The sequence below is a fragment of the Dicentrarchus labrax genome, unplaced genomic scaffold, assembly GCF_905237075.1.
Source record: "Dicentrarchus labrax unplaced genomic scaffold, dlabrax2021, whole genome shotgun sequence".
NCBI classification, from domain to species: domain Eukaryota; kingdom Metazoa; phylum Chordata; class Actinopteri; family Moronidae; genus Dicentrarchus; species Dicentrarchus labrax.
In genome coordinates, this window is record NW_026136701.1 from 18,797,068 (window position 1) to 18,823,047 (window position 25,980).

The 25,980-nt window shown below is 38.9% G+C and overlaps 1 protein-coding gene across 6 annotated transcripts in view; it reads right to left on the minus strand.

The window, feature by feature from the left end:
* Positions 1–25,547, minus strand: part of LOC127363045 (RNA-binding Raly-like protein) — a 42,690-nt gene extending 17,143 nt beyond the window's left edge. The window contains exons 1-3 of one of the 6 annotated variants that reach the window (XM_051399510.1): positions 25,275–25,547; positions 24,803–24,893; positions 11,029–11,303 (exon numbers count right to left, since the gene is read on the minus strand). In XM_051399510.1, the coding sequence (XP_051255470.1) occupies positions 11,029–11,284 (256 nt within the window). In that variant the 5' untranslated portion in view covers positions 11,285–11,303; positions 24,803–24,893; positions 25,275–25,547. Of the gene's footprint in view, positions 1–11,028; positions 11,307–18,591; positions 18,603–24,802; positions 24,894–25,274 lie in introns of those variants that run through there. The other 5 variants (XM_051399502.1, XM_051399484.1, XM_051399493.1 and 2 more) reach the window with 5 other exon arrangements.
* Positions 25,548–25,980: the final 433 nt, after the last annotated feature.

Sequence of the window (25,980 nt, forward strand, 5' to 3'; positions counted from 1 at the left end):
TCTTATATCCAAAGACACAGACTAGCGGTACGGAAGGTAAATTTTTCACGCAGCTGCAGTAGCTCGGTATGTGTTGCATTAAGCCATAATGAGCATGTTGCCGCAGCCTGAGGTAAAGATAATTTAGTCTTTCATCTCTCCTGAGCTGTTAATGCACTTTTCCTCCTTTCCCCCCCCCACCGTTTTGGCATTTTTTCTTATGATGTAACTACGTGGCTCTTAAGTGCAACGCTTTGAAACATTTTAACCCCTCGAGCCGGTCCATCACTTCAACCTAACCACATGCTTGTGAATCTGTGCAAGCAGCTGGAAAACAAACCAGCAGCTGCCACCTGCTTGAAACTACTTGTACATCTGCTCTGAAACTTGCCTCCTCATTCAAGAGCTGACTGTGGAAACATTGAGCTGCATACATCTGTGATGATGATGATGATGATGATGATGATGATGATGATGATGATGAGCTGAAACGATTAGGTGATTAATCCATTAGTTGATCAACAGAAAATGAAGAATCAAATATTAAAATTTAAGCCAGCTGCTCCCAACCTATGGGTCAGTTGCGCATTAAATCTCACCAGAGGTAGGGATGCACTGGTTGTGAAATTCTGGGCTGATACCGATGTTTAAAATAACAATGCCAATGTTTTTTCGTTGTTATTTATTTGCCCTTTTGTGCAGGGAAACACAAGGTAATCTACAAAGATAAGAATCTCTACCTTGTAGCAGCTCAGTCTACTTCTATTCTCATCCCAGATGTGAGACGCGGAGCTGAACAGCCGCTCACCGTCCGTGCTGCTGCATGGAGCACATCGTTACTTGCATGCAATTTGTGCCAGTGCTGGAAAACAGAGGGGATCATTTCTCCGATATCCAATTTAGCCAGCGCAAAAGTGGGGACATAACAGACAAACATCAAGCGACTGATATCGGCAAATGCAAGCGTGTACCTGCCGATAGGCCAGTGTCAGTCAACAAGTGGGATATCAGCCGATATCGCTGTTTTGGCGATAAATCGGTACATCCCCAACCAGAGGATTATCACCATAAGAAGGAAAAACGTGTTCATGCTGCCCAAAGTTATGTTAAAAATAAACAAATCTGTGGTTGAACTGGTCAAAACTGGTAGTCATTCTTTAAGGAAATATATTAAACAATCGAGTTCAACTTCTCGACTGTGATAATACGGTGCATCTCTTTGTCTTACCTGGTAGTAAACTGGATTTTGAAAAGTTGGTTGGATAAAACAAGGAGTCCCCTTCAAAGTGAGACTGATTAATTAATCAATTATCTGGCATCAGCAGATTCCTGTGCCCATGAGACCAGACACATCTGCAGGTTGTCACTGGCTAGTGTTAAAGATATATTCAGTTATAAAAGTAAAGAATAATGCAGTTCAATGATGTCTCTTCTGACATACTGTACCACACTCTCGCTTAAATACCAGTCACATCTGAAATCTAAAAACCCAACGTACTTTTCCATTTCATTAATTTATTTAAAACATCAATCTACAATAACATTACTTTATAACATAACCAAGTATATTAGATTGTAATGTGCATGGAATGATGGAAATATACATTACTTTCCTTGTTTTGATATCGGCATCATATATCGGCCATCGGTCGCCCTGCTCCCTGCATCAGCCACTGAAAAACCCACATCGGTCGACCACTAGTCACTGGGAACTTCTAATGTATACTTCCAGTGTTCGCTCACTTTGTATTCACCAAATGATTCATCAAATAATTGAGGACATAATCATCAAACGTCACAGAAGGAAATACACGTAGCGGGTGCTGCTATTGTGCATGTTGGCTCACTGTCACAAAGCCATCGTTAATTTTATTAGTAACACCTGCGCGTTTTCCCTTCTGTGCCAAGTCAAAATGTCTGAATAACTATTGATTAGGACAATAATTGTTAGCAGAGCCCTAACTTAAATATATTCAAATAAAACCTATGATTTTAAATGCAAAACACACTGTGGATGCATAAATAATTCCAAGCATGAATCAGTACATAAGTGCTTATATGAGATTCATTAATATTATAAATTATTCATTTACCCATAAAAATATCTCCATCAGCAGGAAGCCACACAGGTGCACACACCTGGAGCCATCAGCAGAGACGCACTCCCCAACCTGAACATCACAAGACCAGCAAAAATAATCCCTTAGACTGCAGTCACCAAGTAGATTAAAATAAATGTTATGCCCTTTAGGCAGCAATTTCCTTCCTGTGATCAAGTCACCAAGCAAAAATGAGTCTCTCACAATTCCAATGAAAAGGCACAAAAGCAGGATGAAAATGGGTTTATGTTGCCTGATTTGGTAAATTATCATCATATTAGCCCGGGAATAAATAACTGATTATCCTGTGTGATTTACATGAGTACCCATAATTTAATTTGCATGCATGATTTTTTAAAAAAAAGGGTATATTTCACAGCGTAGATCAAGTAAGGATTTACTTTTCTTCCCTAGAAATTTAAGATTTACATGCAAATGCTGACACATACTGAGCAACAGAAGAAGCACAGTGCAGAGGACACAGATTTCAATCAACTGGCAAACAACAGAAAGAAAAAAAACCCCACTGCAAATGAGCCTGCAACACACTACATGCATTTTAACAGCAAGTTTCTCAAGAAATTATCACTCAGATGGGAGACATTTGTAGTTGTGCAAATTCAATGTGAGATAAGTCAAAGTGGCCACTAGAAACACACGAATTCACTTTTAGCGTGAAACTTCAGCGGACATGAACCGCTCCTGTCATCAGTGATTGACGCCTCATACTCACATCTCTGGTTGCGACGCCTGCCTTTGTACATGGTCATGACGAGCGGGGAAAACACAGGCGAGAACTCTGCTGTGGTCGAGCCGACTTTTCCTCCCCTTCTCTCTGCCCAAAAATAGACAGAGTGCCGGTGCACCCAGACGACTCCCAGCCTCTGCCGCTTCAGACCATACCATTTGTCAAACTATTCCAGGGGGAACTCAAATACTCCACTCTGCTCCAAATGCAGCAACACAGAGCTTAACTAAAAATCCCCTTTTTTATGCCTTTTCTCCACAGAAGTTTAATTATGATCCTTTATGGATGGTTTCAGACTTTTTTTTTACTGTTAAAAGGTATTTCTTTTCTCCCTTTAAATGAGAGAGATGTGATTATAAAACTTATTTACAGATTAAATTAAGATGGTTGTTAATGGAAACAGAGAGGAACTACTCTACACTGGTTTGTACAATATTAAGTAATTGTTACAAGACCATTGCCAGAATTTTAGCCCATAAGAACCCACCAACGCAGACAAATTAGATTTTTCATATTTCATTTGTTCAGCAATTTGCCTGAATGTGGTCTGAAGAAAAACTCTGTAAAACACCCTTCATGTGTACAGCTGCAGCTGACAGTTATTTACTTCATTTGTTCTTTGGTCTAAAATTTGACAAAACTTGGCAAAATCTCAAGTTACGCGTTCATGAAAACACTTTCAAATGTCTTGTATTGTTCGACCAACAGTCCAAAACCCAAAGATATTTATTTACTATCACACAAGACAACGAAAAAGCAATCACTTGTTTCAGTTTTAATCACGCATGTTTTAAATTGTAAAACGTAAAACTTCCCTTAGGTTGCTAAAAAAACAGGGACATAACCTCAGTGTCATCCATGGGTAGCTGGATGTGTAATGTTTGACAGGAAGTTGCATTATTATCGTAATACCTTACATAATACAGCACATGTATGAGTTCTGTATGTCCATCCATTATCTATTACCACTTATTCTTTGCAGGGCTGCTGTGGGGCTGGAGCCTATCACAGCTGACACTGGAGAGGTTGGGTTCAGTCTGGACAGGTCGCCACTTCACCACAGGGCGGACATATAGAGACCATTCACACTCACAATCACACATATTAACCTGCATGTCTACTATTATTCTTAAAACTACAAACTGCACGAAAAGGTTCCGTTGCCGGGCTCGAAACCCAGAACCTTATTGCTGTGAGGTGAAGTTCTGTATGTTAATATTCATATTATAACATCACAGACTAACTTACACTAACAATGACCTACTGACAACTGGCTGCAAACACTAAAATATTATCACCTTATAAAGTTGATATGGTGAAAGTGCTAGCAAACAGTTGCCTATTTGAAAAAAAAAGAACATTAGCACAAGTTTTCTCACATCTGTCCACCTGATAAATTATTATTATTAGTCCAAAATTGACTCCTTTTTAGCTTTTGGTCTCTACTAACTCTTGAGGGAATTAAATGCTCCACTATGTTCACCAGCTAGTCACTAACCTGGTGCTGGGCAGGTGATGTAAAGTGTGTTTATCAGAGCTTTTTCACTGATAATGATGAGAGCAGTGAGAGTGAAACAAAACATAACAAAACAAAACAAAACAAAACAATAAGCTGAAAGACACTAAAAAGCTCTACAGAGCCGAAAGGGAACTTGGCGAGTTGAGTGATGAATCTCTGTGGGTTTCGTCACTAAAAGCAACACTTTCACACTATACATTATATATTTATATACAGTCATTTGACCCATTGTTAATATTGTTCAGTGCAGCTTTAAACAACAACAAAGATCTGAATATTGAATGAGCTTTAATGGATTCACTGGTCACTTACATGTATGTGTACATATACACTTTCACACATACATTTTTGCACCTATACGTAAATATCAATGCATATCTAGTCATGTATAATAAAACATACACATTCACAGTCTTTGTCTGTTACCAGTATGTTGTTTTCATCCTGAGTCATTTGTTTTATTCAGTTGTTTAACATTACATATACTGCATTTCTGTCTGTTTCCTACATACAATATGTATGTATTGCCACTGTTAATCTATTTCAAGCTTTATTGGCATGATGTTTCAAATAAAAAAAACACATACATAAACAATAAAATGAGTAAATAAATACTTTAAAAATGTAGGAATTCATGGTACATGGAGTAAAATAAGTAATAACGTGAGAAATGCTCAGAATTATAAAGGAAAAAAGGGAAATTCTGTGTATCAATTAATTAGAAAAATGTCCCTGACTAAAGCATGTCTTGCTTTATGATTCTCTCTGTTAAACACAAACTCGCACACACAATTCAACACACATTTGTCGCAAATTTTAAAATAAAACCTTATCAAGAGAGCCATAAGTGAATGACGTGCACGCTTTCATCCGCTGGAATGGCAAATCAGCCTCCTTTTGCCACTGTCTCCCATTCATCTGTGTGTTTTGTAAAATTTAATTTAAAGTGGATGGGCTGTGGACTTAGAAGACAGATTGAAAAAGCCGAGCGCCCGGGGGGCGGGGGGGGAGGCTGCCTACTGATTCCCCAGCTGTTGCAGCATTTGGGCTGTGTGTGTTGTAGATGAAGCCTTGTAATTGTAATATCTAATTACACTGACATGGGGTTTGCAGCTGTCTCACATGCAGCCTGACGTCTTAATAGTGCCCCAGCCTCTTTGTTCTCGATAAGAAACGACAAGAAACTAAAAGCTCCATGAAAGACAGACTGAGACGGATTCATTGTTTCAAGGCGAGTCACTGGAATCAAATGCAATGTCCTCAACTATTGTCCCCCTTTGACATCTTTGGAGAAATATTAAAAATACATCTCTAATTATTTGATATGAGGATTGAAAACTAACTAAACCATGCCCTGTGTGCTTCTTCCCTTTCTTGGGTTTATTCCAGGCTAATTTTGAAACACATCTGACTCCTCAGCCTTATCTTAACCACCCCCACAAGTGCTAACACAGCAACACTAAACAGTCCATGTGTCAACAGTGTTCAGTCTGCTTAACACTGTGGAAACAACAAAGAACAACCACTAAAAAATCTCCTTTTCATGGCATAAAAAGGGCTCATAAACAGTTAAAAATGTGTTTGAATATTCTGCACAGGATGCAGGCTATCCACGCACGAGTTAGACTACTGCAGGATACAAATTAATCATACATGCTGAGGGACAGAATAAGATGTCCCAGTTTTGGTGGCGTCGCCGTCACTGCTATTCTCTCAGCACCATCTAGTGTTCATGCAGATGGAAAATTCATGAATGCAGAAAAACTGCCTGACAGCACAAATCCACATTAACATCTAATGATTAATAAATAACAAGTTATTAACATTAACCATTCAGACACAGGAAACATCTTTTAATCATTTTTAAAGTCTGAATTTATTTTATAACCTTATTGTTATGTATATTGTAACTTCTTATTGTTTTAATTGTACTGTGCTCCCTTATTTTCATTCCTTTTTTAACAAAAACAAGTAATTAAAGGTTAAGATGGGACTATCTCTCTTTTTTATTCCCAGATTTTTAGATCTGCAAACAGATCAGCTTCACTGTTACATGAAATACAGACATCTTTCCTGAATGTCTCAATCTCCAAATTCCTTTAATTTCTCATGCTTTACCACCAATTTTCTAAGAATTCAACCCAGAGCAGATCAGCTTTATGTGACCTACAGTGCTGAAAATATAATGACTAAAAACCTTAGAATACACTGGGTTTATTACAGTGTTCTGCAGTATGCTTTTCCACCACAGAGAGACGCTCAAACACAACCAGACAGCAGCCACGAGTGAAAGCTCTCACGAGGGGGGAATCGGATATGATCACACTGAGCTCTGCTTAGAGCTCTGCTTATAAAAAATGATCCTTAAAATATCAATACATCTACGCCCCAGATTTCATCCACAAAAGCAGAATGTCGAAATGCTGAGTTGGTGAAACACGAATGAAACCTTCCCCTGCTCTTCATCACAAGCAGACATCTTCATCAGGATCTAAGTAGCTGCTGTCTGAGGGCCGACCACCGGTGTGATTAAATGTCACTTTTATTTGCATGAACTACTTAAAGTCATTGTGTCGGCAAGCCAGTCATGTCTGAAGGAATTAAACTGAGTAAAGCAATCGCTGGAGCTTCAGTATCTCGTGGCTATTAAATCTGTTCAAGCGTGGGACACCACTCAGCGGGCCGAGCTGCGTGCTGTGTACTCAGGACTTTACCGTTTTGATTCTGGCCCCCTCCCCGTCACGTGTCGTACCTTTACGCAACTGTCAATCATGTCGCCCCTTGCTGTGTGTAATTTAATAAAAAATGAATGCTTTCAAAAAGAAATATCAAGAATTCATATATCGTGCAGACTGTACCCACCTCTGGCAATATAGTTCCTAATCAAATATAGAGTTCATGTTTAAAAGATAAGGAGTGAGGGTTAGATTTCACAGGGGCAGCAGAATGAAGGCAGAGGGGATGATTTCCAAAGGAGACATTACTGCAGCCACCTTTGGTGTGCCTTTGACACTGATGGTGCATTGCTAATATACTGAATTTATTGTTTGGTGTGTGTGCATGTGTGCTCAAATACGTTCAGTTTACAAGGACAATATGAAGCGCAGCCGGTGGAGATGCAATATGCCACGCTATGCAAAGGTGTACTTCAGTTTAGTTGCAGTATGAAGCATGGAAGTAATTTTCTATGTGACAATCGCTGCCTTTGTTCAGGAGACACATGTTCATCTGAGACGTCCTTTCCTTTCTCTCAGGAAACCGCGTGGCTGCCGTGTTTCCCAGATAACATAACTGTTGTTGCTTATCAGTGTGCATTGCAATGAGAGGAGCCTCTTTAAGTGGATGCAACGATGCAGACCGGTCAAGACAGACAGGACATGTGAATTTGTGTTGACAGTAGTGTGAATATTTCTGTGGTGTGGCAACAAAAAAAAAAAAAAACTGTTTTTACAAATGTGTTCCATTTTTCTTGTCAGAAAACAGGTTCTATAAAATGAATCAAAGGTGCTATCATGACCCAAATTACTGCCTGTCATTTTATAGTTTTATTGACATTGGTGTGAAGACCTTCGAATGCCTCTTTAAAATGATGAAGCATGCTTTCTGCAAAGTGAAATAAAGGAGCTAAAGAGGTTTCCAGGATTACAAATTCTACCCTGTGACAAGAAAAAAGTCTCCCACTGAGCGTTAGATGAGAAGGTTGACACTCTCAATTAACTGGTGTGTTATTTCTAGCAGCTGTGATAACTGTACTGAACTCATCAGTCCAGTCTGGACTTGAAATGTTTTTCTATTGCCTCAGACTTGTCTCGGACTCGTTGGTATTTGCACTCAGACTTGTCTTGGCCATATATTCTACAAGTCCAGCATTATATATGTTTTTTTCTGAAGTAACCTCCTCCTTCAAAACAAAACCATTGAGCGTGCTTGTTCAGAAAACAAGTATTGTGTTCCATCTAGAACGGGCATTGACATTGGCCAACTGGTAACCATGATTACCAATATCATCTGCAATCCTGAACCCAAAGGGGGTCTTCACTACTGGCACCAAACAACAATTATAACAGCAACAATTATGACCAAATCTGACGGGAAGAAAAAAACGAGTGGTCAGATGTTGTGACAGGTTGTAAACAAAGGAGCTCAACTATTGTCTTACTTTGACATCTTTGGAGAAATATTAAAAATGCTACAACAGAAGATTTAAAACATTCTCTATCTGCTTGTGCTTTTGAGTTTTATTCAGGATGGTTAGGTACAGAAATTATGAGACAGATCTGGCTCCTCTTTTTCCTCATAGCCAACAGTTCAGTCAGAGTATCTAAACCACCTTATTTGGAAGTGATAATAATTCAATAATTTAATGATTGGCCTTAATTTTTTAATTTTTAATTTTTTGTATAAAACTTGTCTGACTGTATGAGAAGCTGTATTCAATTTAACTTTATTTCAGATGCAGGTCCAGAGGTTGTTTGCCTATTTTTATTAGTGTTGCCAGGGAGCCACATACAAGCCCAGGGACAGGTCATTAGTAATATGATTTCAATAATAGAAATCATTGCCAAAACTACCAAAATAACCCCCGAGTTGGCTCAGGCCAGTCACTTCATTAAAGCTAACTTCACTCAGGTGTGGAGAGGTGGTGGGTGGTGGTGGTGGTGGGGGGGGGGGCTTCTGAGCCTCCAGTGTTTTCTGAAAAGCCCAGATTCTTGTAGGCTTTTAAAAAAGCAGGAGTATATCAAATGAAGTTCTCTAAGATAATAATATATCCAAATGTTGTTTATCCTTCTGTTGGCTTAATATTCAAGTATTGAAGACCACATTTACATTGTTGGAGATCCTTGATTTACACATTATTATGGCTACAGTCACATGTAGCAGATTTTTCAGCTTAACATTAATTCTTTGAACTCCAGAATAGTAAATAGATTATAATAAAATATTATAACCTTGGATAATTTTTGCATTTTTTTAGGGGGCATGAGTGAAAATGAGTCGACATTTGTTGTGTTGTGGTTTCAGAATGATTAAGATTCTCATTCTGTTGTCTCAAATTACTTAAGAAATAGTGAATATAGCTACCTGGTTCCTCCCCTGGTTAAACTAAAGGAGACCAGAGTATCATGAAGAGTTCTACAATAATATAATGATAGTTATTGAGTCACATTATACAACATATCACTGTGAATACAGCTCAACCTTGTACTTTTACCACTCCCATATGTAATGTCACACACACAACAAGCATGAAACTTGGCAAACACAGGGTGGAATTACAGATGTGACCCTGCAGCGCTCTGATTCATATTTAATGAGAGAGCAGGACTTGAGCAGGACCTTTTATTTTCCATGGAGGAGGCTGTGAACTAATCAATAAGTAATATAAGGAAGATTTACAGGGATCCACTGAATGCCCCTGAGGGCTGAGCTCTGAATGTTTCCCCCGTGTTGCTGTCTCGTCTCGAGTGCCTCGTGTCCTCGCTGTAGCCTCGCATTATTTAACGCCTAAAAATAGATTCTGTATCTTCACACTGGCTATACTTTACTTACTACTTCATTTGAGAGTTATTTCTATGGTTTTACTGATCAAATTTCACTTTTTTCTATCAAGATATATTTTGAACTTTTGTCCAGAAACTAAGAACCAGAAGGGAGTTTGAGGTCTTCAGGCAATATTGATTACAAATAAGAGCTGATTATTTTTAGTCTGGAATAACAATCTTGAAGGTCTCTGACTGACTAAATCTGTATCACAGTTCTAATCTTAAATCTCACTTTTCTACAGATTTGCTTTAATGAAGTAAAAAGCTTTTATTGTATTGACCCCCTTTTATGACTCATGTCTTGCTTTTATCTGAACATCTTGATTACTGGGTACAAGTACTGGAACAAAAAGCACAAGGGAAGAGAGCTAACAGAGTTGATATTGCAATAAAATTTGTATCTTTAATTTAACTTTACCTTTTTAAATTATATTAGGGCTTAAAGTTATGCATATTTAAACATTCAGCCCAGTCAGGAGCTGGTGGAGTCAGGATGGTGACCACACTGAGCTTCACAACAGCTCTTCAGAAACCGGTGACGTCACAAGGACTATGTCCATTTTTAATTGTAGTCTATGGTTTTAACAGAGGACTTTTCCTGCTCTATATTAGCTGCTCCAGCAATAAATCTCCACCTAAGTATGTTCTGCTTGCCGGTTGAAGGGCATGTCAAGAAAGAACCAACCAGGGATCACTGACGACCATGTCATAAGCCTAGCCCTGCAGATCTCTTACTAGCTTGGCACTCTTTGATATCACTATTTGTAAATGTTCAGTTTAACTGTGTCACATTACATAAATCAGCCAAAAGATTAGTATGTGCATGTTTTGAAAATGATGATAAAATGCTTCAGAACAGTGATTTTGGTCCATCTAACAATCAAAATTGAGATAAAAATATTGTATGTCCTGTGAGATCATCATCATTCTTTGTCCAGGTGATTACCTGGACAAAGAATTGAAAATGTATAGATGGATAGCAAGTCCAGGGTGTGCAGGCTGTAAAAACAGCCGCTCCTTCCTTTTACACAGTATATAAGTATAATGTAGTTTCCAGTTTGGTGCCTCTTATATACAAAATATTCACTTTGTAATTGGTGAGCTGTAATCAGAATAAAATCCACATTTAACCAGCATTACCTAGTGATTGTCCGGCGATGACCCTGGTGTTCTCCCCCGCCACAGCCGCCCTGGCGTTCCTCTCGCTGGCGTACTGAACGAAGGCATAGCCCTTGTGCACCGAGCAGCCCACAATCTTGCCATATTTGGCAAAGATAGCCTCGATGTCGGCCTTGGTTACTACGGCCGTGTTGAGGTTGCCGATGAAGACGCGGGAATTGAGGGAGCGTGGGTCATTCTTGTTGGTAACGTTGCTGGTCTGGGTCTTCCCAGTCATCCTAGTCCTGCAGCACTGCCTGCTGGGAGACACAGTTGCACACTGCTCAGAAAGCCGGGAAGGTTAGACTGTGGCGGTTACACACAGAAAGCCAAACAGTTGAGCACCAGTGAGATGTAAACACCAGTCAGAGCGGAAAGCATGTGTTGTAGATAACTGCAGGCTTTTATTTGGGATGAGAAAATTCCATCTTTTTCATAAATCCATTGTAAAAGGTATGGTGCAATGTGCGCATCACAATTGTTTATAAGAGAGAACTAAAAACAAGAAAAACACAGTTTCATTGATGTAAAATGTTGATTTTCTTTTGTACCATAAAAGAGAAAAAGTGTCACAATTCCCCAAAGCTCAGCCTGATGTCTTCACATTAGAGCTGTAACTAATTAAAATGATTTTCTTTATTGACTCATCGGTTGATTAATTTGTAGATATTCGTTTAATCTAGAAAACATTAGAAAATATTCCATGCAGTTTGTCACAAGGTGACGTCTTGTTTTGTCCAACAGACCAAAACCTGAAGATTTTAAGGAAATAATTATAATATAAAACAGAGCAAAAAACAAACAATCAATTTTCAAAATAGTGACCACTAATTTCCTGTCAACTGATTTATTAACCGACCATTCATTGCAGCTCTACTTCAAATTGCTCGTTTTGTCCAACCAACAATATAAAACCCAATGAAAGACAATTTACAATCATTGAGAACTAACAAAGGCAACAAACATTTGAGAAGAGAATTTTTCACATTTTTGCTTCCAAAATCACAAAATTCAGGTTTGATTAATTAATTGATTCTTTCTCAACTTATTAATTCACCCACAAGTCATTTCAGCTCTAGAATCGTTACACACCTTATTGTCTGCACCTGTACTCTACTACTATTCTGAGCCCATCCATAATGAACACATAGGCTCAGACAGATTGGCCTCTGCAGGAGGTGAGAGAACCCTGACAGGTCAGCCGTGATTCAGATGTGTGAATATGACAAAACTCAGTCTATATGAGAACTCTGTTCCCATGTTTGAAAATAGCACATCACACTGAATCACATGAATCTTCACTCACTGTTTCACCTATTTTTTTATGACGTCTCTCCAAGTGGAATGTCTTCAAGCATCTTCCAGCTATTCAAAGAATAAACCTGACAGTTAAAAGCTATTGATGTATCAATATTAACAATCGATTAATGTCATATATAATAGACATGGGGTCTATTTCACTGCAGAATGAGTACTTTTATTTTTACTTATGGGGTTTTGAATGCAGGTTTTTTACGTTGATGAACTGGTACGTTTACTTAAATAAACAGTCCCTCCAGGAAGTTGCGATATTGCAATAATTAATGGAAATATGAACAATCCCCATGAGTTCTATGCTGCCTTGCAGTTCTGTCCAATCGCTGCAACTTTTCCACAAATTTGACCAATCATTGTAGTTTTCCGTGCATAGACATAGACCATGCAGACATGTGTGACACAAACACCCTACAACTTGAGCCTTTTTGGTAAGGTTACTTGAAACACTCCAAACAATGCAATTTTATTCTCAGTAGGACAAACTGCCTTTGATTTTTAATGAATTATACAAAAATATATATATATTTTCACTTTCTCCTGCAATTTCTTAGCAAGAAAAGCCTAAAAACACCAATATATGCACATCTATACGCAATATGAATCAAAGAGCTGCTGTGAAATCAGGCATTTTGGCTGCAACAATCCCAAAAGAAAAGCCTGCGAAATCCTGGAGGGACTGAATAAAAAGGTCTGAATACATCTTTCACCACTGCTATTAACAACACAGGCTGTGCATGCACTTGTGAGGAAAGAGAGCAAGAAAAAGAAAAAAAGGGATTTAGCTGGACACTTCAAATCAATTACAAACCCCAGGCAGCCTGCACTGTTTGCTCCCATAATGCTACAGTCCTCTGGGGGGATCAGGAAGTGTCACCATGGCAATACATCCCCTCATAGATGAAGGAAGTATCTCTCATGTTGTTGCTTGTTCGAATTCCCTGTGTGTGTTTATGTGTGTGTACCAAAATGAGGCTTCTTAACCCAGATTCCATAAACTGTACACACATCATTTACCAGGAGAAGCTCTTATTAGTCTGCAAGAGCAGAAAACTGTCAAAATGTTAGACAGGAGTGAGTCTCGGTGGTTAGCGCTGTCACCTCATAGAAATAAGATTGTGGTTTACTTAAGAGCTGGAACAATTTGTCATATTGTTTTTAAAGCAAAATATTGCAGGTTCCAGATTCTCACTTATGAGCATTTGCTGCTTTTTTTTGTTTTATGTCATTGTAAACTGGATATTTGGGGGTTTTGACTCTTAATCAGACAAAACAAGCCATTTATAAACATCACATCACCATATTTTTTACATTTAATTGACATATTGTTGTTGTTTTTACGTTTTCTTCTAAGGTTTTCTCCGGCATTCTAGATTAAGGCTGCAGTTAATGATTAGTTTCCTTATCAGTTAACCTGCAGATTATTTTCTTGATTAATCAAGTAATTGTTCTGCTCATGAAATGTCAGAAAATAATGAAAAAGGCTGGTTTTAATTTGCCCAAGGTAACAACGTATTCTCATATCGTCTTTCAGAGAATCCGGGTTACGCAAGTAACCTAAATCTTTGTCCGACCAATCATCCAATACCAAAAATAGTCAGTCTACAATCATTTAAAACAAGAAAGACTGAATGTTTGTAGTTGTTTGTAGATGACTGGAACTCTAAATATTATTATACTGTATATAATAATATTTAGCAGTTTCCAATTGATTTTCTGTTTATTTGACAAATAATTTCAGGTTCTGTTATAGTTCGATGGTCCAAAGACATACAGCTCTGGTGAACAGGAGACTCCACTTGTGAATGTATTTTAATCTATGAATGTTTTATGGCTGCAGCCCAAACCCGTCAGGGGCCTGAATAGCAACGGGTAATATAAATATAGGGAAAGAAGGGAAAGATGTAATAATATGTACAGGTATTTTCTAAAAATATGTCTCACACATTCTCACACATTCTCACACACACAAATACACACATACACTAGTACTCTCTGTAGTCGATCTCCTCCCGGGCACTCTTCCCGTCACAATTTTCCCCTTCCTACCTGTTCTTCACTCCCATCCTTCGCCTCTACCCACACATAATCCACTCTAAATCTCCTCTGCTGCTTTTTAAAAATCTTCTTTTGCACCTTGCAGAATGGAAGATAATTTAACACTGCTGCGAGTCTCATAATGTGGCAATGCCGTCATTGAGTTTTCTGGAGTTGATTAACTTAATTATCAACAGAGCGGGGGACTAAAAAGCCCACCAGTCAATCCAATCCAATCAAATCCCATTCACTTCGTCTCTTTGAACAGCTTCACAGCTCCGGCGCCTAACCCAACCAACTAAGTGACTGATGGATGTGAAGCACATTGAATGGCCTCTTTAAGGCAAATGCACAGAGGTGAGGCCATTAGACAGTTGATTAAGCAAGCAAGAGCACATTTTAAAGCAGATTTAATAGAAGAAAATGGGAGTTCCATATTTAAACTCAAGCAGAGCTAAATGAAAGCACTGATTGGTCTTTGCTCCTGAAATGCTTAAGACTGCGGCAGCTAGTCGGGGTGAAGTGAACAAAAGAAAAAAATTGGGGGTTATTTTACATGTATAGTCATTCTTAGTGGCAAAGAGTTAAAAGCAGATAAATGTATCCCACATGCACAGTAGAGTCACTGGTTTCTTTAACAGCTCATTGCATGTTACCAACCAGGAATTAAATCTTAGATACCCTGAAAATCTTCATTATTTCTCTCTAACATAAACACCAAATTAATCTTTATGTGTTATTTATTAAAGTGTTAGAGCTCAAAACCTTAGCTAACCAAACAACCCACCAACTCTCTTACGGTAGAAATGAAGCTGGAGGGTTATGTGCTGGATCATTTATTTGGGTTTGAGCTTCAGAAAGAACCAGGCTAGCTGTTTCCCCCTGTTTCCAGTCTTTGTGCTAAGCTAAGCTAACTGTCTCATGGCTGCAGTCTCATAAAAAAAGGTCCAGAGTGTAACATTTAGGAGGATCTATTGGCAATAATGGAATATAATATTCAAAGGTATGTTTTCATTAATGTATAATCATCTGAAAGTAAGAATATCTGTGTTTAGAGGTCGTCTTCCATGGAGGCCACCATGTTTCTACAGTAGCCCAGAATGGACAAACCAAACACTGGCTCTAGATACAGCCATTCATGAGTTTCTGTGATAGTTTCTGCAACACACTTAGAACATGAGGGTGAGGCTAGGGTGTTGTAACCAGCAACTAAACCACTAGAATGCCACTAAATCGTACACACTGGTCCATTAAGTCCCAAATTTCACATATTTTTTTTCCAAATTCTCACTTTTAACAGTAATGTTAAAAGCTACAAAATGTTCTTGATGTAAACAACCGTCTCCAAAGCCTGAGGGCACAGTATCATAACGAGCAAAAGCAGCTATTGACCAGAACGAAACAGTAAACTGCTTTTTAAGTGTCTGTATCTGTTTTGAATTTCAAGGCTAATGCAAACCTGCTCATAGACACAAGACATTAGATTGAGCAATGGTTTGTACTCTTTTCTAAAGTCTGTAAACTTGACAAACTTCTATTAGCGGCTGACAGCATCGAATGGTCCCTGAGCAACCACTGGACTCACGCTTTAAATAACCACAGGCTGCAGCTGGTAGTAAACACAACTACAGGCAATCTTTGGCCTTAAGCCTTAAGGCATTCAAACTGTGAGCTTTCAGTCTCTCTTTCTCCACATGCATCACTCTAGATTACCACCCCCGAGATGCTCAACCCTTATTTTGTCAATTACCCTCAATTACATGTCTTTAATGAAAATGGTCACAAGAAAAAAGTGCTTTACATTATTCCTCTAACCCATTCAAAATGGGGGAAAAAAAGAAGACTTCAAAGATGATTCTTTTACAATATTCATGAGTCTCTAAGATCCTCAAAGCCTTTTAAGGAGAACATGTGGCATAACTGCTGGCAAACGCTGGTGGAAACGTCCCAGGCCAGAAAACACACTCACACTGAATTCAAAGCAGTCTGATAGGCAAGACAGGAGGAGAGAGAGAAGGGGGGGGGGGTTGGATTCATCCTGGCATGCTTAATGCTCCAGAAATTAATGCTAAATAACATCTTCATGCATCAGTGAAGCTGTGAATGCATCTCAACTCATCACTTGCATGTTTTTTCACACAAGGACGTTTTGTTTGTCTCTTGAAATTCTTTCCTATAACAGAGAAGTGAGTGCTTGACAGTGATGTTTTTTTTCTTCTACAGCATCCTTCTGTGTTGCAGAGGTTCCAAGTGTAAGTATTTCACGGATCCTCTTTGGTCCTTTCACACCGACTGTCAGGGGCCTCAGAGTCTGAATTCTCCCGAGATAAAGAAGCGAGGAACTGGTGAAAGTAATCATTTTAGCACTTCCTCTTTGCCTGATCTCTCCTCACTGACTCACGCTCTGAGTCTGAGAAGAAAAATATGAAAACTCTTCATCCAATATGACAAATACATATGAGATGTGAAGGATGCATTCAGGCCACACTCACTCTCCGCTGCTTGAATGTTGCATTGCAGTATTTTATCTTTAGCGAGTTGACAGTGTACAACCCGAAAGCATCTAACCTCAACTGTCGTCAACACTGGAAAAGTGTAAATTGTAGATGTCTTCATAGCCTGAGACATCGACACGTCACCTATTGCCTTACCACCTCCTGCTCAGGAGACAGACATCTCTAGAACTAAGTCTCAACTTTTAGTGCTTCCCTGGAAAAAATATGGCTGCATAAGAGAATGAAATATGTGTCTATAATAAGCCATTTTTTTCTCTTTTGCCTCATTCTTTTGAATGACAGCCAAACACATTACAAGGGAATAAATGTGGACTGAAATCTAATTACATTTTTATACAGTCTAAATTTACGAACTACGCTGCAGTGCAGGTATGGGTTATTTTCTCTCTTTCTGCTGCTTTGTGAGAACACATGCAGCATAACATTTATCAAAATGCTGCTGTGAATAATATAAAAGCTGAAAATAGTGCCTAAAATCACTCAATGACAGAGCCATTGGGAGATTTTGTAGTAAGAATAATGATTATAGCTGACCTAACAGCTACAGTTTTTCCAATTGTCTGTTGTAGACAAAGAAACGTCATTATTACAAATATAGAACTTACAAAAAAACAATATATGCTTAATCAAAAAATATAAATAATATTGCATCAGGAGTCACTGCATTATTTAGACATATGGTATGGTATAGTGTTAACGTAAGGTTGCTGTGTTGCTATCTTGCAGAAAGATGAGAAGATTGACTCTGATGTCTGTGCACTGAATATGAATGAAGTACAGATTTGAAGCCTCGAGTTTGGTGTTGTGGCTGTCGCCATGACAGTTCGTCAGAGCCAGCGGAGGTGACATACTACGAGTTAAGCTCTCAGGCTCTGCACAGTTTCCACTCCTACGAATCAGGAAACAGTGGCGTCTCTCCTGGTGACACGCGATCTCGTATTACAGCTAAACAGTACACTAAAATATGTCTCTGAAACGATTTTAGGTGAGAAATAGACAACACAGTAACAGCACTGCCTAGTTTGACAGTTGATCTGTGTTTCGTACGGTGTGCTGGATGGACTCACTAAGACCTGACCTGTCAATAATAAGGTAGCCACGTCCAAAAGCTTTATCATCTATTTTACACTAAAATTGACAATAATTTACTAAATGAACATCATAATGTATTGAAGAAGACTTGAAACTAGCGATTGAGACCATAAAGTCATTAGGAAACAGTTTACTGTGCTCATAAATCAAGTGAGAAGTCGGGTCGTTTCTCGGTATAATTTTTAAAATAAAAAAATATATATATCTTTTATCTTATTTGTTAATAAAAACAAGTTTTGGGGACAGAGTCATGCTAACTGCTAGCTGTTTCGCTCTTCTTCCAGTACTAATGCTAACGCAATGCTGAGCTTATTTGCTTCTTGCCTCATTCTTTTGAATAACAGCCAAACACATTACAAGGGAATAAATGTGGACTGAAATCTAATTACATTTTTATACAGTCTAAATTTACGAAGCACGCTGCAGTTTAAGTCGGCCTATTTCATCTCTTTCTGCTGTTGAGAACATACATAGCATAAAATGTGAAGATTTATCAAAATGCTGCGCTGAATAACATAAAATCTAAAAAAAATAGTGATAAAAAGACTAACTGGGAGATTTTACAGTAAGAATAATTATAGCTGACCTTACTGCTACAATATTTCCCTCTGTCTGCTGTGGACAAAGACAGAACCATTATTATTACAAATGTAGAACTTCCACTAAGACAAAATAATATATGCTTAATCAAAAATATGAAATAAAATATGCATGAGGAGTGGTGAGTCACACTGCATTAAGGCTAAATGGTATTTAATCACAGGAAATAATGAATTAAACTCAGACAAATGGTAAAAATCAGCCATAAAATGGAGCATTGTACAGATTTTTGAGAGTTAACATGAGGTGGTTGTGTAATAAAAATGCTGTGCGGGCACCAATGTCCTTTTTAATAACACTTTCTTGCCCTTGTTCATTTTTTCACTGCTTCTTCGGAGCCATAAATTACTCAGCTAATGCCCCAACAGCAGCAGCTATTGCTGAATCATTCAAAGACCTCAATTAGCAATTAAGAGCTTAATGAATAGAGGTCCTTGCTGGGCCATTCTGCTCCCAGCCCAGAGGAGCCCAGTGGAATCTAATCTCTCCTGCAGGACTTGTACAGTAAATACTGGCTAACTGCGCAGAAAAGATAGAGAATACCCTGTTACTGCCCACATATAATGAGCAACTTGCAGTGCAGTTTTGAAGTCTGTGTTCTCCGGTACCAGGATTTTATTTGAAACTGTTTTTCTGTGGATCGTAACAAGGAAGGATGACTGTCAAGCAGTATTCTTTTTTTTTTTTTCCTCCGTTCCTACACGCCATTACCTTCTGCATAATACCTGTCTTGAGTTTGAACTGAAGAAGGGCGAAATGGCAACAAAAGGAGAAAGATAGAGAAGCAGGGAGGGGAGGTAAAAAAAAAAGGGGGTGAGGGAAGGAGAGTACCTTAAAAAAAATAAAAAGGGGGTAAAAAGACATTAGCAATGCCAGTCATCTTCAAGGAGCTTAGAAATGGGCCTTGGACCAAAATATCAAAGATGGAAAAAGCATGCATACATCATGCGGTAGGTATGTAGAGCTAGCTTATAAATTATTTCTTTGACTCTATCCTCTTATATTACCATTCTATCAACCTTTTATCATTTATATATTTATTCTGCCTTTAACGAACTGAACTCTTTGAACTGCAAGGTCTCTCTGGGTATATATATATGGTTATACTGAGATCCTGTAAAGAAAATACGTTCCAATTTCCATCAGCTTTATCTCTCCTCTCTCCAACCCTTATGTGAATTTATGGAGGCTCTCTGAAGCATAGCGACTGAAGGCAAACCATCAAGCACCTAAAATGAGTTGTACCATAATCTGATTTGGGCAACCTATAGCCTGGACCAGCGATGACAGCTGGGAGATAAAAGCACAATGTGACCTATACGGTGAGATGAGATGAAGCCGTATCTCTGGAAGACGCTTTATCTTGCATCTTAAAATAATAGCAGGGCTGATTATCTCTGTAATCAGGGCGCTTGTGCGTTCTTTTTATTACACATCACAAACCGGATCTTTGAGGTCAGCTTGTAACATTTGGACAACTTACAACTGTTTGCACTGTTAGCATTTGTGAAGAGTTACAGAAGGGATACACAGAGACACAGTGACTTTGATGGCAAACAGATCCTCAGATGTTGCTTCCTCTGGGACTTTTATTGTTTAAAGGGAACGTTTTTAACCCTGTTTTTACGAGCAGCCTTTGCCAGCTATTTTGCCTCAGAAAATTCTCTGTTGCTTCACCGTGTATCACGCTGCTGCCTTCTTAAAAGTTTCTTTTATTTGGAGACTTTCCCATTCTCACGCTGTGGAAAACACGAAGGATTACCCTGGCATAAATATGTGTATTTGAAGGAAGAAAAAGACTCCACCTGCTGTTGTAGCAGGGGACTCCACAGCTTCGCTCGAGGGCATATGAACATATGCCATGCTTTCCCATATCTCTTGGCACTAACATATTTCTCCATTTCCTTAATTCTCCTCTTGTGTGACTGCCAAATATAGCATCCGCTCCACTGGGCTAAAGTAACTGGGTCACTAGAGCTGTGAGTAATTAGCTGATTTTTGCTTTATGGCACCAGAAAGCTGTAGAGTGAGGTAATGATTTGACTAACAAAAGGTCAAAGGTCACATACGTGTGGAGGAGCATTCACACAATCTGAAGGTTTGATGAAATTAATTAAATATATGCAGGAAGCCGAGCTGGATATGTTTGACGTGGAGTTTCCTCGCTGTGAATACTAAAAAAACACCACCACTAAGAACTGATTATCATTTAATTTCAGGAACAATTTGCAATTTAAATGGAAAAATGGTCTCTGCCATTAAACGCTACAATCTGGCAATGTTTTCAGTTTAGTGTATAGTGGATAAGAAACAGATTGTGTGGACAGTGTCAGTAGAGTGAATACATACTACTTTAAAAATATGCTCATTTGAATGCAAATAAACATCCAAAGTGATAGGACCAGGACAGATCCAGAAAAAAAACATGAAGGCAGGCGCCTGTTTTCTGTCTGATGATCCATTGGTCGCCTAGTTTCTATATTTATTCACAAGCACAGGAACACCAACAATATAATGCAATCCAATACAATATTCATACAATAAATGCCACATTTGTAAAGCTTGTGGCTATTTTTTAAAGACATATTCCAGTACTGGTTTAAAAAAGATTCAATTTAAGGAGCTGGCTGCCAAAATACACTATTTGTCATTGTCAATAAATCCAAAAGACCAAAACCAACAATGTTTATGTCTCTCAATATTTTCCCCCCATATCCATTCATTCCTACTAATACATTTTTTTTTTTACAAACGGGGTCATTAGTGCACAGCGATACACTGGATGAATCGATGTACCAATTTTAATTTCCCCTATGATATGAATTTTCCATATACTGACATGCTGGTGCAATCAACTGCAGCATCTCATTTGATTCTTGTGCAATAGAACATTTGAGAAATATCTCTTTGAATTCTTAAATACATTGACTATTTTATGTCAATTTAAAGAACTATTATTATTATAATTATATATTATATTTATTACGTGTACTTTTTGATTCCTTCATCGTCTTGTGGGGCCAAGAAATCCCTGTAGTTAGCAAAGCCTTCAGTATATACATCCCATTAAAATGTTATTAGATTCTATATACTCCTGACAGTAGAATAAGCCACTATAAACCTATATAAAGGCCCAGTAAGGCAGAAAAAACAAACAAACATTGAGCTTAGACCTTCAGAATATTAAAAAAATACCATGATGCTAATTGTTGGTAGCACTACAGCTAATAAATATGTAGTTTATTTAACTGCTGGCCACTGTAGTTTTTAGCAAACGTAACTTAAACAGGAAGTGCATTTGTTTGGGACTATTTTCAGCTGTGAATTAATACATAATTGGCGTTCTAGTGAGTATTTACAGCAGCAGCAACAGTGTATGTGGGAAAATAAATGTGGCATTGACTCATGGTCATGAAGGCACATGTTACCCAGTGCAACAGTGTGGTTTTAATGATGTGTTTCCAACTGTTAGAGGATAAACAAATCACCCATCATATTCTAAATGTGTTTTAAATTGGATGTTATTTAAGTGGATAATGTTACAATGTTTTTTTTAATGATTCTTAGGCTTAATCTCTTTTTTGCTCACTTGTCAACTAGTTTTCATGATATCAATGCGTGCAGGTGGTGTCCAGGTGACTAAAGATCATCAACACAGCAATCTGTTATCCTATTTGTGTGTTTATCTGCACCGTATGTGTGGACTTTTTCTAAAATCTTAACTTCCATGTATTCTGTGACAACTGCAGCAGTATCCCCTGGAGTATGTGACCCCTGGTTGTGGGTCACAGGTCTATGAGCCATGACCAGGCTTTGGCTACTTGCTCAATCTCAAGGATCAATTCTGACAAATCAATTTGTTGTCAGTAAGAAAAATATAACTCTAAATCTCTTGCTTGGTCTGTTGACCATTTCATAACCTGACAATATATCACCGTCTAATCCAATATTTGTGTAATAATACCTTCATTCAAAGAGCTTACAGTGATTCATTTTGGGGGGAGATGATCTTGCGAGGTTAGTGTCAGATGTGTGTTCATTTAGTGGTAAACATGGCTTTTGTACATAGTTTGTTCCTGTTATTTTACTGAATAACAACACAAATACCTATTGTACGCCTACATATCTATCCCTACAACATAATGTGTATTCCAGTTTTGGTTTAAATGTTGTTTTTCCAACAAGTTTAAAAATACACAGGAACTCATTCTGAGAAAGTGTTATCATTCTGCTTCTTATCTAGGGTGCAACCTCTTTTTTAGCCTTTTGAATGTGGGGGTACGGAGCTTGAAATAGCTCAGAATAAGACGTGTGCTGTGGAGAGGGCAGGGGTTAGTGAGGAGAGACACTTCAGACTTCCAGGCAAGAATCAGCTCGCTCCAGCTGCCAGAGTAATAAAGCGTTGGCAGCTGTCCATGGTGCTGAAATCAACCGCTATCTCTTTGAATGGAGAATAAAAGGAGCTGGCCGTGGTGCTGAGATACTGATGCTGCTAGGCTAATGGCACGTCTCACAGCAGAACTAAGCATCAGGTGCATGCGTATACTTTGGCTGTTGTTTATCCAAACTGCTGCTTTCCAATGGCTGAAAAGACCACATTGAAAAATGAGTTGAATTATGAGTAATGCAGCCGTGGAACACTGCGTACAGATCCAGGAATAGGAGATGGGGAGCAGTGGGTATATGCATAATGTAACATAGAGCTGTGCTATGTAAAGTGGGTATCATACGTGTGTTTTTGTGAGTTTTGATGCATTTTGGCACAGAGACACACAAGCATGCGATCATCTCTCTTTTTTGTTTGTCTGACTCACTCATCTGTTTTTCTCTTCGGTTATCTTTCACATGCAGGGATATAAAAAGAGACAGAGAGAAGCGGCTCCCCTAATCTGTTCTTTGACCTATAGTCTGAAAGCTAGAGCAGCTCTGAAATGTTTTTCATCCATATCTCACAGATGATGGACTCTGTGGTGCGTGGCTTTTGAGGCAGCCCACATCGTACACCTGCTAAGGGTCAATGATCATCCCGGCCCACGAGTGCAGAAACGTAAAGACAGGCCCTGACTGAACAGACTGATTACTGACCAGTCCAGAAATGCCTGGCTAAACTTTATTCCTTCCTTCTTTCCTTCCTCTCTGGGCTCATAGTCATTCAGTGCATGCGTATATAGGCTGGCTATTCCAGAGTCAGCCTCCCACTTCATCCCTAGTGAGAGATAAGTATTGTTTGCGTAGCAGCACATTTCATGCTCGGCTTCCCCCACCTGTTCCCTGACCTGCAAAGTCTGAAGGCTGGAATAACTGTCAAATGCCTTCACCAGTATCGTTTGAGGATGATTGAACGGAGGGTTTTGTCTTGAGCAGTTTTGAAAGCATTTCTTTTTCACAGAGCTCAAAAACAAACTTTGGTCAAGGGATTTTAAAGAGGCGGTGCCAGCGGTCATTTAAATGGGTAATATCACCTTTTGTTGTAAGTGTGTTTTTTGATTTGACGCCTGCAGGTTTGTGGGTGAGTTCTGGCTGCAAGTCAAGGTCAAACTATTAATGAAATCTGATCAGCCTGATTTGCATAATGAACTGCTGCCTGGGACTTAAAGACCCCCCCCCTCTCTCTCTCTCTCTCTCTCTCTCTCTCTCTCTTCCCTCCTCCTGACTCATTCAGACAGTTTAAGTTTCCAAGCTGCTCTCTGTGTTTGTGATCGTGTCCGCCAGTTTATCGCTCCCAAACGCAACGAGGTTTGTGTGTTCAGCAGGAGAAACAGGGCGGAGGAGCACAGCTGTGTCTGGTTCAATTGGCAGGAATCTTGTTGTTGCTTGTTTTGCACAGCAGAGATTTGCATTCATTAGACTTGTTTAAATTGTTGTCACTGAAAGGCAACTCTGAAGGGCAAAAAAAAAAAAATCCTGAATTCTGTGACATTTATCACTTTTAATTTGCCCTCCAAAGAAACAGGAATATGGATTTAAGATGGATCACGTCTTTAATTGTGACATGCTGTTTGATGTGTGTTTCTGCTGAGTTTTGCTACTATATTAAAAAATCTACAACTATTTAACAATTCAATACAAATCCAGCTCTGTCCGAGACATTCGGTTTTGAAAAGACAAAAAAAGTTCCCATTTTTCTCGTAAAGGCTGCATAAAGAAGTACAAAGAAAACGACAAAACAAACTCCAGCCAAAGTTTAAATTCCTCACCTATTAGAAAAGCAAAATCCTCAGAGATGAAAATCAAAACTGTTATTTTTTGCGCCCTCGGAGACGTGCAGCCTCCAACACCAGAGACACACTGCAAGATCAGAGAAAAGCACCAAAACCACACCAAAACAAGCCATGATAAAGGGGAAAAAGCCTGAAAATAAGCAAAAGGTGGGGGATTATAACAAGTGGGCTCGTAAAAGAAGCTGCTTCGGGTAAGAGAAGAGGAAGAGAGAGAGGAGGGAAGAAGAAGAAGAAAAAAAAAAAAAAAAAAAAAACATCAAGAGCGTCCGCAAGCACGTAGGGATATTTCTCAGTGGATGTCGCCGCCGGTGCAACAACACTCAGCCTCCAAGATTTTAAATCATTGCATGCAGAAAACATGTTCCCCATGTCGCAACACCAAGACAAGAAAGGAAGAAAAAGAGGATAAAAATATGCTTAAGAAAATGGCAGTGGAAAATGTACTCACCGAGCGGGAGTAAAAGGTTTCAATTAAAAAGAAATTGGGCGTATAGCGGTGGTGGATTGGTGGTGGTGGTGTGCAGGCTTGTATATACCGAGGCTCTGCGTCCCTTTTGCGCTCTCTACCGCTGCCGGTGGGTGAGTCATGTGACTCGGGATTGGCCAGAGTTTTTGAATCAGTCCGAAGCTTTTTTCTCTCGTAGCTACACACGGAGGCATTCGGTGCAATAGATAGGAGCTTAATGTCATTGATTTTTCTGCCCGGCGGTGTTCAAGTTTCTCAAAATAGGGTCCAGGGATCTAACCGGTGTCACTGACAGTGTCCCAGGAGGGTCTCTACCAGGGGCGGATCTAGAGAAATGTTAGTGGTGAAGAGGGTGGCAAGGAGACTTTTAAAGGGTGGGAGAGATATGTGCTGATTTAATCGCAAATTATCACATCAATCTTTGTTTGGAAAGTGTAGATATTTAAACTCAGATAATTAAATGAATTTATGTCCTTTAACATTTTATTTTTAAGAATTTATTTAAATTAACGCCTTCATTTTGACACTAAACTGTGGTGGCCAGGTATTTCTTATGCCTCGCTCATCTAGATCCACCCCCTGGTCCCTGATAGCAAAGTGAATAAATGCATACAATCATACAATCATCACCTGTTTGAACTAATATATGGCTGCTCAGATGACTCCTATATGCACATTTATCAGATTT